General features: G+C 32.4%; 2 protein-coding genes across 3 annotated transcripts; both read right to left on the reverse strand.

Annotated features, from left to right (window-relative positions):
- Positions 1-1,174: 1,174 nt before the first annotated feature.
- On the reverse strand, positions 1,175-2,493 carry LOC100789324 (phytochrome A-associated F-box protein). Its single transcript, XM_003521519.5, has one exon. It carries the CDS (start codon positions 2,391-2,393, stop codon positions 1,410-1,412), a length of 984 nt encoding a protein of 327 aa, XP_003521567.1. The 5' UTR covers positions 2,394-2,493; the 3' UTR covers positions 1,175-1,409.
- A 3,301-nt stretch (positions 2,494-5,794) lies between these two features.
- Positions 5,795-11,490, reverse strand: LOC100789847 (serine/arginine-rich-splicing factor SR34). Of its 2 annotated transcripts, XM_006577083.4 has the most exons (14): positions 11,317-11,490; positions 10,980-11,074; positions 10,076-10,141; positions 9,923-9,997; positions 8,884-8,992; positions 8,755-8,801; positions 8,595-8,652; positions 8,308-8,357; positions 8,135-8,191; positions 7,938-8,065; positions 7,738-7,833; positions 6,423-6,456; positions 6,156-6,232; positions 5,795-6,022 (listed from the first exon to the last, which is right to left on the reverse strand). In XM_006577083.4, the coding sequence occupies exons 2-14, from the start codon at positions 11,064-11,066 to the stop codon at positions 6,019-6,021; spliced, it is 888 nt and encodes a 295-aa protein (XP_006577146.1). In that variant the 5' UTR covers positions 11,067-11,074; positions 11,317-11,490; the 3' UTR covers positions 5,795-6,018. The 2 variants fall into 2 exon arrangements, with proteins under 2 accessions (XP_006577146.1, XP_025983704.1); XM_026127919.2 differs by lacking the exons at positions 5,795-6,022; positions 6,156-6,232 and adding an exon at positions 6,983-7,070 and having other exon boundaries at positions 6,424-6,892.
- Positions 11,491-12,435: the final 945 nt, after the last annotated feature.

Raw genomic sequence — 12,435 nt, forward strand, 5'->3', positions numbered from 1 at the left:
TTGTCATGTTCAAGTAAAAATAGCTGAGAGAAATCAATACATGAATCACAGTTATAATAAATCTGGGGGAAGATTATCAGACAACAATATCACAAATTCTGGTATTTTGACATGAACTACCTTTTCTTTAACAGTTAACCCTTTTTTAGTTTTTTTTCATTGTATAATTGTAAACATTTAATAAGTTATAATAACAAATATAAAAAGTTAGAACACTTTAATATTCTAAAAACGTGAAAAGAAAAGAGTGAGAACAATTTTTAATCATGTACTAATAGAGTAATTTTTTACCATGAAACTAAAATAATTATTCATTGATAATTTGTGAATAGAAATTATACAATGACAAAAATAACGAAAACAATATGAAAAAAGCAATTAAATAGATTAAAGTAATTAAATTTTGAGATTTAGGTCTATTAACATTTGTTATTTATTTTTTAAAGTAAAAAATGTCACACATATTACATATAAGATCTTACATATCATTTTTTTTATTTAGACCACACTTTTTGTTGAATCCACTCACAACTTATCAAGTAGATCCTATTTTTGAAAGAAAAAAAATGAAGACACACAGCATTCCATATTCCTTGAAAAAATCAGAGATTGCATACAACAGAAGCAATTCTATAAATTAACTGAATATGCTTGCTTTTATTATCATTTGCAGTATATAAAGTTCAGATGAAATCCCAATACATTTGTTACTCTGAATTATTTTTTGAAAGCGCCCATTTGAAATTATGTGCTCTTAGTGTAAATATCTTTTATACTGCAGTATCATCTAATAATTTTGTGTATGAGATGAGTGCTACTAATATATTTTTTTTATCATATTCTTCAACAGAAACTTTACTCTTAATCGCAATTACAAGATTGTAAATAAAATAGGAAATCTACAAATTTTTATAATATAATATTTCAATAAATTTTAATTAATAATAAATAGTGCACTACTAACATCTCCCTAAGTATATAATAAATTTATTAATCTTTATAATATTTATTTACTAAAGATGATTTTTAAGTGGTTGAAAGCGTAAAAAAAAATTGCCTTTAAAATAAATCATCATTATGTAAATTACTGAATTAAAACTCTAATTGTAATTTCAGAACAACACAACAATTTTTTTTTTCTCTAAAAAAAATGTATCTTAACAACAAAAAATGCTAAACGCGAATGGGTTTTGAATCTCATAAAAGAAAAACCTAAAAAGGCTTTTCCACTGCAATCACACTGCGATCGGAATTTCACAAAGCAGATTTCCAATCTTAAGTAATAGTTGAAATAATGGAATGGAATGTGAAAACAGCGTATAGCGGCCTTCTCAGGAGTTATTTAAAGGAGAAACTAAGATTGCGAAAATGAAAATGACATAAATTAGGCATAAAATGCAGTAGAGAGTTCAAGTGTAGATGGGAAGATCGGTCCAGGCACCAGAGACATGTCCATTCTCACAAACATAAGCCCTAACCATAGGCTCCCCATCGTCATGGAAGCCAAAGCCAGGCCTCAAGCAAAAGGAAGAGTGCAGATCCCACGTGAACTCACACGCGCAGAAGGCGCAAGGCAGATCCATCTTCCTCTTCTTCCCATCCTGAATAGTCCTCCAAACCATAGTTCGCCTGAAGTTCTTGAAAACCCCTCTGAAGAGGCAGTACTTGCGCTTCTCCTCCTTGTGCACGCACCCTGGCCACTCGCACACGTACAAGCAATCGTACCGGAACTTACGCGCCAGGAGCTTGCTTCCTTGTTCACGGCTTAGTGTCCAGCTTCCCGAAGCCAGGTGTGAGCTCCACGCGCGGGAGAGCTTGCGCTTCTTGCTGCACGCGCTGATCGAAGCCACATCCACGCCCGCTCTTACGCTAACGGATTCCGTTAATCGCGGCGACTCGGACTCGGTTGGGACGTAGAGCGTGTCGTAGTAGAGGTCATCGTAAAGGGACCAACAAGAGGAAGAACAATCATCGGATTGAGGAGGTTGTTGTTGTTGTTGTTGTGGTGGTGGTGGTGGTGGTGGTGGAGTGGTGTTCGAAGGAGAATCATCGGTGATGACGTTGAAGTTGCCGGGGCCGAGGTCGCGTTCGAGGCCGAAATCGGAGGTGTCGAACAGGAGGCCGGCGTGGCGGAGGCCGGGGCAGCAGAAGGAGAGTTTGTGGAGGGAGAGAGGGGGGTCGGAGGCGGCGGCGGAGAGGAGGTCTTGGGGGATGGTGAGGGAGCATTTGGTCTTCCAACAGAAATCCCTAACGAGGGAAGAGAATTTGGTGCAGACACAGGCTAAGCGAGCCCAGTGGCGAGGATCGTCTTCGAGTTTGTAGAAGATGTTCAGAACGATGTCGTCGGTTAGTTCCGAAAACAGGTTCTTCTTCTTTTCAATTTCACTATCCATCTTCTTCTCTTTCTCTTTCTCTCACAACTCCATTATTATTTATTTATCGGACACAGCACTACTGACAAAGCAACACACACCACACGAATCAGGTCCAGAAAAAAGAGCTATTAAAATAATGCTTTTTATTTACTTCCACAGATTTTTTCAGTGCTTTTCTCATTTACGTCACCTTTTATTATGAATAATGATAAAAATATCTGTCCAAGTGGAATAACTCGATAAAGATTTTTTTTATTAAGAATGGTGGAAACTGGAAAAGCGGGCTTTTTTTTATATTTTACAGTTGGATTTACTAGCTGTGTAAGTAATTGTGTAAAACAAAAAAAGTTGTGTAATTAATTGCGTTTTTAACTAAAAAATAAAAACAGAAGGTAGTCAAGGAAGTTTTTAGGATAGTCGTTGTTGTGATTGTTGAACAATAAATCAACCTAATGTGTATTTTTTTTAATTAGAGATTACATGTGTTTCTGCATATAATATAATTTATGGGATTAGAGATTAATTTTATTTATAATATAATTTGTAATTGTTGTTGATGGAATAATTTTTTTAAAAAAAACCAACATGAATTCTCCTAGGCACTTGAATTATTTTTGGGTAGAGATCATAAACATGTTTTTATTGAAAATAATTTTATTTAAGTCAAATAAGATAGGATAATTATTAGTAACAATTTTTTTCTTCAAAATATTTAACATAAACACATTATTAAAATTTGAACTCCATATTATTTGAAGCAACTTATTGGTAACAATGTATTAAAAATGAGAAAAAAATTTATATGTCATTCAATTACAATCCACCATTCATCATGTATGATAAATTAAAAATAAGTTATAATTAAATGGTGTACACTACGTTGATGCATAATAGTTAAACTCGTTAGAAATTAGGTAGAAGTTGGATTGGTATTTTTTTTTTTTTTTTGCTAATATTTTTAAACAATTATTCTTGAATATTTATAGATTTCGAAATAACAATTTACACAATTAAAAATTTGAGTATATTAATATTTTTTTAATATATAAAAACCAAAATAAGAATAAAACTAAACTTAATGTGATATCTTATTCTTGAATTAAAATTAAAATTTTATTTTATTAAATAGTTTTAATATTTTTTTATTGTGCAAGTTAATAAACTTATACTCAAATTTTAATTAGCAGACAATACTTAAAAAGTTTAAGGTAACGTATCTAAGTTAGTATTTTTTTAAGTTACATCAGAATATATTATTTATATATCCTTTTGTTTTTACTAATTATTCATGTATTCTTATATGCATAAGCCTGTTACCTGTGTCCTACAAGGAACATCAGAATAACATTTTTATACTGATTCTTTTAATACCTTTTCATCAATAATATTAACTTACCATTAAAAGAATCTAGAACAAGAATAACATTATTGGTTTCCCTTTTCACTTTAAAAGATGTTATTTAATTTTTAAATTAATTTTTGCATCATGCATATGATAAATGCTAACTAAGTTAAAATAAAATTTATGGAATACATAATTAGTTAAGTACACAAAAAATATTTAATAATTACTTTGAAGCTAAAAATACTTAACAAAATATAACTTTTGTAGAAATGAGAATGAAACTTTCTTGAAAATAAAGATACCCAAGATATTTTATGATAATCACCTAATAAATATGAGAATAAACATTCTCACCTTCCTATTTTAGTGAATGCAAAATATTCCATAAAATAAACGTCCTCTAAGATCATGTAAGAGGTTGATGTCTTCCAACAATTGACTTAAGATCGAAACCTGACTAGATGCTTAAATTTCATTTCTTTCCTTCATTTCACCGTAATCCTATCTGTTCGTTTTTCTTATGAGTCTACTCAATTTTTTTCACGAGAAACTTGAGAATTATATTAAAAAGAAGTAGCAAAGATTTTTGGCAATAATTATAAAAAATTGACCAAAATGTTTGAATAAAAGGAATGAAGAAAGTGGCAGATAGAAAGAAAACACAAAAATTACAAGGGGCACCACACGTGTCTTGTGAAACACCAGTTTATAATTTATAATTTATCTTTTATCTTTATTCACAGTGAAATAGTGTGGCAACAGAGAAAGAAGGCAGTCAAAGACACAGGTGAAATGAGTAACAGAAATAATGGGAAGGAAAAAAGAATGAATGGGGTCCATGAGTGATGAAGGAGCAAAGGAGGAGAGTGAAGAGGAACAGCACATGACATGAAATAAAGATAAAGCAGAACCACACAAGGAGGACAGGCCAACAACCACCAGTGATGCTTCGTCATGTTTAAGATCACTGGTCAGTCACCGTTCCCTACTTTTAATTCGACTTGACAATCAACTTGTCCCTATATGCCAACCCCCTTTAGGCTTTAGCACTTCATTTCCTTATCTCCACAATCTCCATAAAACATGCAATCTCTTATCCAACTGACCAACAAAACACACAAACGCCTTTGATATCAAACCTCAACTACTTTCACCCCCATAAAAAAAAATCATTGGCTGAAGGAGAATACACAACCATCTCAAGTGAGAATTGAGTGATTTCTGTTTTGTTTCAATCATTATATTTTTCACACATTTGAATTTTAGTCATTACACTCAAGGTACTAATTTCAGTCTATACATTTTCACTCGTTTTAACTTTAAACTCTAATTTCGATTTAAGATATTAACAAATAGTCCATACAATTGCCACATAATAGAGTATTTGTAACAGCACAGGAAAGAAGCCTACAATCCAATCAAATGAAATGCTTAAAAAAATTACAGTAGCATCGCCTCAGAAAATGCAAAGCTGAAAAATAAAAATGTCATTATAACTCGACGCCTGCCTAATTTCACAGGTTGTTATATAGATAGATATGGAACATAACACCGCGAAACTCGATTGATCAAAACGTAAATGGATTATAAAGCATTTATGGGAGAGAAAAAAGTGATACAAAATTTGTTCAGACAAGGACCATGGCAGGCAGAGACAGAGTCAATTAAATGTAGGATTTCGCGTAAGTTTGAACGTGTTTATTAAGCCAAATTTAATTGTAAAAAAAAAAAACTTGACTCTTAATGTTATTTAAATAAAATCCCAACTAGCAAAGTTTTCGGGCCCTTAAATAAAGTGTGAAATTATACATACACAATATAGAGGGGTACTCAACAAGTGAGAGAAATGATTATGAGAAATAAATCTTAATAACGATTTCATGACTACTTAAAAAAATAACTAACTTCGTAATTTAATTTTAACCCTCATAAAAATACTCCTCTAACTTGATACTATATATATAAAATTTAAATCATACATCCATCACACGTTTGTAAATTCAAACCATTCAATAATACACAAGATCCAAATTTAAAGAGTAAAACTAATTGGTAATCAAATAAACCGGCACAATTACCCAAATAGCGCATGTTTTTGACATTCAATAGTCTATTACAGAAATCTACGGTCCGTCAAATCCTCAATATTAAAATTAAGTCGAAAGTCTCAAGTTCAATAAAAGGAGATCAAACATAAAACCCAAATGTTTTTTTTGGCTAATGTCAATTTTACTAGAAAAAACTTGGTAGCCCTCCCTCACCATCATCCACAACTTCATCAATTGTAACAATCAGAGGTTACCTGCCAGACCAAGGCCCAATTAGATCCAAACAAGTTTGAGTATAAAACCAACACCAAACAAAATTTAAATTGACCAAGTCAAAGAACGCAAAGGCAAAATCATCCAGAAAATATCAGAGTTTAAGATAGAGACCGGGACAAACTCTTGCTCTTGCTCCTACTCCTACTCGGACTCCTGCTAGCACTGCGCTTTTTGGGGCTTTTATTACGCTGGCAAAGAATACAATTACATAAAAACTTCAAAATATGCAATAAGAACTCACTATGTTAAAACGCCCACATGTTTTGCCATTATACATGCTTAAAAGAGTAAAAAACCAAGCAACACATCATCTGACTCAGTCACGACAAAGGCATGCAATATAATAATGTTCAATCGAAGTTGAGAAAATTCACTCACCGGAGGCAATGGGGACCTGGACCTGGACCGTGATCTGCAAAAGTTCCACAAACAACAGAATTTAAAATCCACAAGTTCCCTTATCAAATTGATCCGACAGCCTTCATGCCTCTCCGATGTCACAGTTAACATATCCAAGGAGGTAAAAACAAGCATCATAAAATATAAAACAGACTAACAAAGAGAAGACAAAAAAAGGAAAAATAATACATTTATGAAAAACAGAATAAAAATAGCCCATCTCAGTGTGACATATTAAGGCACCAATTATTCGGAGAAAAGAAATCTTCCCTACTGCACCACAAAATCCAGAGAATCCAGATAGTGCATCCTATTGGCTTGGCAAATCTTGAAGCCCACAATTGTAATGAAATTGTCCTATTGCTCATTGGTGGTGATTTTCAAATCCAATTGCCTTTATACACAATCCAGCTCTAAAATGGCAATCCATGACCTCCTTGGTTCCCAATCTAGCACCCATGGACATTTACATGCTAAAAGTATTAGAACAGATGTACTGTGAAGGTATCCAAAGTCGCCCATTCTAAAAAATATCATACCTCCACAACAAAATGAGTTGCAGACAATTGAACCAAATCCCACCAAGATCCTAATTTCCAATTTCCAGTACGCTGCAAGTTTCCATATCTAAGAAAAAAAAACAAGGGAATCTTCACAAAAACAAAAAGGAAACTGAGAGAACACTCTGACACCAAGGCAAGTTTCACCAAGTTCCACACGAACAAAGGCGGGAAAATTTTTTGACAGGGAGGGAATGGTAAGAGAGCAACAGTTTTGTGTCAGGAAAAACTGATTGAATCTGAAGTTCATAGAGAAAAATGATAAATATAATTTGTTTACAGGCAAGGTTCTCTAATCTCTATGACTTTCAATTTCAATGAAAGAAGGGTGTAAATGAAACAAGTTCCAGCCTTTGATGCCTTTCAACACAAACAACAGACTGTATGTAAAACAAATGACCTCACCCAGACAAATCAACAGAAATTAAGTTTGTTCATGCTAAAAGTTTGCTATAGGATATGTTGAATTTGATAAATTCATGATTGAATCTCTTATTTACTCCTATTAATTCCCTATGTTAGCCATGTGTAATCTATTAAAATGCCTCTTCAAGTGGGCCCTTTTCATCCCTGCACATTCTGAAGAGGCTAAGAAACTCTAAATAGATCAATAAAGTGATCAAGTAGGTCAACCATACAAAATAATTTTACCAATAAAAAAATACTTTGAAAGATAAGGAACCAGACAAATAGTACTAGACAAAAAAACTAAACGCATTCAAAACATTTCATACCCTGATAACGATCGGGACCTTGATCTTGAACGAGAGGGAGATCTTGATGGAGATTTAGCAGGTGAACGCTGTGAAGACTTACCCTTTGGAGATTTGCTGCGTAAAGAACAAGAAATTGATTGAGAAAAAGATCAACAGGTTAACAATGAATCTTAATATAAGGAATGATTTTTAATTTAAAAAATACATATTGCATAGACCTTTGGCTCCGGTCCCGACTGTAACTACGGCTACGGCTACGACTGCGGCTATAGCTCCTTCCTCTAGAATGAGATGGGCCACGACTAGGACTTCTAGAGGAATCCCGCCTTGAATCATATTCTCTCACCTAAATGAAGATAAAGAGAAAAACATCAGTATGAGTAACATATCCGAACATATCAAATTCATGACATACCCGAACATATCCCTTGGAAAATGCATTCCGGAACTCAGAGTCATCAAGCTTCTTGATCTGCAGCAAAGCAAAATACCAAAATTGAAGTTATTTAGGTATTTATTAGAGATGACACAGTGCAAAGCTTCCTTTAAAATAAATAAATAGTCCATAGATGTAAATAACTAACTCACAGCATATTTCATATCATCATAATTTGTGTAATCCACAATACCGGTAGTACCTGCAAGCCAATAATTATGCATCAAAGAATCCGGCAGACAATAAAAACTAAAAAGTAACAAAAAAAAATCTCAGACTCTTTGTAAATACTCAAATGCCATCTCTCGTAAATAGAATCGAGACGAGAAAGGACTAAAGGGGCAGAAAAATATAACAGTTTAAAAACTGCTAAACTACTAACACATCCAGACAATAGGGTACAATTAAGAACCAGAAACTTCATCCAAATGTTCCGTACCCCTTCCATCATGAAAAACTTGAGAAAAACAAACATCCCCTGCCTTACGCATGTGATCCTGCATTTAAAGAAAATCATTGTTTTAAGACAATTTATCCATAAACTCCCTTAAAATAATCTAAAAGAACTGAAATGAACGCAACTCTGTTTAACAACTCACCTTAAGATCCTGCCAGGATGCCGAAGAGGGCAATCCAGAGACTAGAACTGCAAAAGGATATATGAAAAATTTAGAAGCATACCCAAAGAGTCTTAGTAAAATTAATAATTATTCCGAATATCTACACACCACGATATTCAGAGCGCCTAGACACCCCACGTCCACCTCGGCCATTGCTGTGACTATTGTATCGATCTCTTGAGGATGAATGACCACGTCCACCATGGGCAGGCTCCACCTGTAAAGATTCAAGTTAAACAGTCTTGGTAAGTTATTTTCAGTCATCTTATAAATTTGTAACATATATCAGATCATTAAAGCTTAAGTAATCAACCCAGATAGTTGTACCAATCAGCCACCCCAAATACACTACAGTGGGATAGCTGCTATTGTGAAGTCCAGAAAACAACATACATTATTTATAATTTTATATCATACACATAAATCCTGAAAAATAGAAAGATTCACAAAATTAAAGAGCGGGTGAAAAGGTTTGAAAGATAAAAAGATACAATAATTGATCATAATTAAAAAGGTTTAAATCAAAATAGGGATGGAGTTTTAAAAGACAATAATTGATAAAGAGGGGAGGGGTAAAAAAAGATAAAATTATTTTAAAAGACAGTAATTGATAGGGAGTGTTAGTGCATAAAACTGAATTGATAGTTGAGTCATTGACAGAGTAAAGAGGTGGGTTTAAAAAAATAACAAAGTTTTACAAGACCATAATTGCATACGAAAAACAAATCCTTTTCCTTTTAAAAAGACAACAATTGATGAAGGAGGCAGGGGAGAGAGGGTGTGTATGCACAACCAAACAGGTTTACACTTTAAATGATAAAAAATAGATTAAATAAAAAAATAAGAAAAAAGATACAAAATTCGAAATGGAAATCAGAAATGGTAATCGCCCGATTCAAGTGCAATTGAAAAAGCAAAAAATTGATTTTTATCCAGAAATGGCAATTGCGCCCAGTTCTGTGCAAAGCTAACGCAATCTTCCAAAATATGCGACTGCAACCATTGTTATCGTGAACCTGTGTTGCGCCACAGAATCACGTTGCACAAGCTTCAAAACCCCTAACGCTTTTCGCATTTCACTGCTAACATGGCACTATTAACTACTTAACTTATAGATTAAATCATGTAGTTGTAAGATATAACCAACCCGTAACCGGTGCCCATCAAAATCATAGCCATCACGACCACGAATTGCATCCTCAGCATCTTGAGCATCTTCAAACTGCAATAATCAGTCATCAATCAGGATAAAGGGTGAAAAAATGGAAATTTATGACAAACTGGGTGGCTCCAAACTCACCTCTACAAATGCATAACCAGGTGGTCTTGGGGGAACCTTTAGGTCAATGTGTGTTATGTGTCCATACTACAAAGTGAAATTTATGCATAAACAACAAGCAACTTCATAATTATGAAAGAGTGTAAGAACCAACATTTGCACTAAACATTAGTCATTAATCATATACGACTTACAACAAAAATCATTAACAGTCATACATACATGTTAGGAGCACATCCAACCAAAAAATGTCCCAAAGTGAACCATGAAAAATTGTATCTTACTGCAATTAGCATCCATTTTTATACCTTAATTTTGACCCACCTTAACCATAAGCATTGATCACTTTAGTCCACTATCACTTTAGTCCCTTAACTTCACAATACCCTCACTGCAGTGCCTCCTGACTTGGCAAAACATCATTCACTTTAGTTGTTTTCACTACATTTTCATTGACATTAAAGACAAAAGTGAATGACATTTTACAAACAAGCCAGTTTAGTTGTGCATCAGAAAAGATGGACGTGGATCCAACTGAAGCAAATTGCATAAGCTTTTACGTCAATTATGTGAATTGGACGTTAAAACTTGCCAATACGTGAGTTATAGATGCTCAACCAGACACACACAAAGTCAAGGTCCAAAGTAATGACTTGCAAAGTCATATCATAGCTTACAATCTTAGGGACTAAAAATGGAGTTCACTCCCCACCTTAACAAATACAAACCAAACAAAATCCTCAAATAACAGAAGAATGGAAATGTAGGTATAGATCATAGCAAGCTAATGACTTTCAATCCCAAATACATGTAACATTAATCCCAAACGAAACCCATCTTGTGACGTGTAAGCCACATCCCTTAGCTTACAGCAAGTCTCACATTTCAAATCAAAATGCAGACAAAGAAAAGAACATCAAAGCACCTTCAGAAACAAATCTTCAACTTCTCTTTCACGGATATCACCAGGTAGATTCCCAACGTAGACAGTTCTGCTCGAGCGTCTACTCATTCTCTTTTCTGCGACACATGAAAAAAAATTAAAACATAAGCAACAGCACGATACAATTAAAAAAATATATATTATTTTCCAAGACCCGTGTGAAGGTGAAAGCCACAGTTGAGCAAATTCAGAGAGAAAATTAAAATTCTGAAATAGAACAAAAATTTCGTAGCAGAAGGGGAAGGGATCAAAGAAATCGAAATTCGTGGTGGAATAGAAAGAAGCGAAAAAGTGTGTAATTGGGGAAAAAGAGACTCACCTTCGATTTGTGGAGATTGAGAATAGGTGGAGATGCGGTGAAAACTTTCTTGGTTAGGGTTTTTGATTTTAGAACAGAATGAAAACACAAGAAAGGGAAATTGGGGGAAAAAATGTGTGATTTTATACTACCATGTCTTCCAAACACAATGGCCAGCCCCGCACGCTCTTGCATTGAGTGAGTCACACCTGATTCTCACTTGGGATTTTAAGTTTGTAACTAGTAAATTTTTTTGTTAATTATAAGATGAGAATAATAAAATTTTGAAAACTAAATATTAAAAAATTATTCTAAAATTAATAGAAAATAATTATCAGTAAAAATTATTTTGGAAATATAAATATAAGACTAATAAAAAATAAAAATAAAATAAAATTTTAAGATTAAAAAAAATTAATGCAAAAGAAAATTTTGAACAAAAATAATATAACGTAAAAACAAATAAAACATATGGATGAAATCATACATTAAAAAAATTAAATTTTCTCATATTAAAAATGAGAGAAATTAAATTTATAATATAACAAGTGTAATAATTCGTGTTTTCAAGGATCTTAAATTTATAATTTATAAATTATTGTATTATTATAATTTTTAATATATTTATAATATCTTTTATTTTAAATATATATATGTATGCGTGAGTGTGCGTATCAGCATATACTTGTTAGTATATTTATAAGTATTCATTAAAAAATTAAAATAAAAAATAAATTAAAAACAAATAAATTTGAAACATATTATTATTCTAAAACAAATACTTTTAAAGCATACATTTATATTAAATATAAATAAATTTGAATTTTATATTTTTACTAAAATTATATTAGAATAATTTAACTTATATATAATTAAAGTTATTTAAGTAATTTCATATTACATGTACATGTAAATTTAAGTTGTTATCTATTCATACTCAATTAATAAATAAGTAGAATAAAAATTGATTTATTTTATCCTAAAATTGTTTATAATGTACGTTCAATATTTTAAAAATGAACAATTGAATATTTAAATCATGATATTAATTACCTTAATTACCCACTTCAATATATCAGTTATCTTAATTATTCTTTTAATATATCAATTGGTTAAACCAATCAGGTTTAAGATAATAAA

The sequence above is a fragment of the Glycine max genome, chromosome 3 (genome assembly GCF_000004515.6).
Source record: "Glycine max cultivar Williams 82 chromosome 3, Glycine_max_v4.0, whole genome shotgun sequence".
NCBI classification, from domain to species: domain Eukaryota; kingdom Viridiplantae; phylum Streptophyta; class Magnoliopsida; order Fabales; family Fabaceae; genus Glycine; species Glycine max.

What these genes read in the sequence shown, in the direction of transcription:
- LOC100789324 (XM_003521519.5), bottom strand. Translation starts at nt 2,393, where the DNA reads ATGGATAGTGAAATTGAAAAGAAGAAGAACCTGTTTTCGGAACTAACC.
- LOC100789847 (XM_026127919.2), bottom strand. Translation starts at nt 11,066, where the DNA reads ATGAGTAGACGCTCGAGCAGAACTGTCTACGTTGGGAATCTACCTGGT. An exon ending in TTGAAGATTTGTTTCTGAAG is followed by an intron (nt 10,142 to 10,979) that starts GTGCTTTGATGT and finishes TTCACTTTGTAG; the next exon opens with TATGGACACATAACACACAT. An exon ending in AGGTCCCGATCGTTATCAGG is followed by an intron (nt 7,071 to 7,737) that starts GTATGAAATGTT and finishes TTTTTTTCTTAG; the next exon opens with ATATGGAAACTTGCAGCGTA.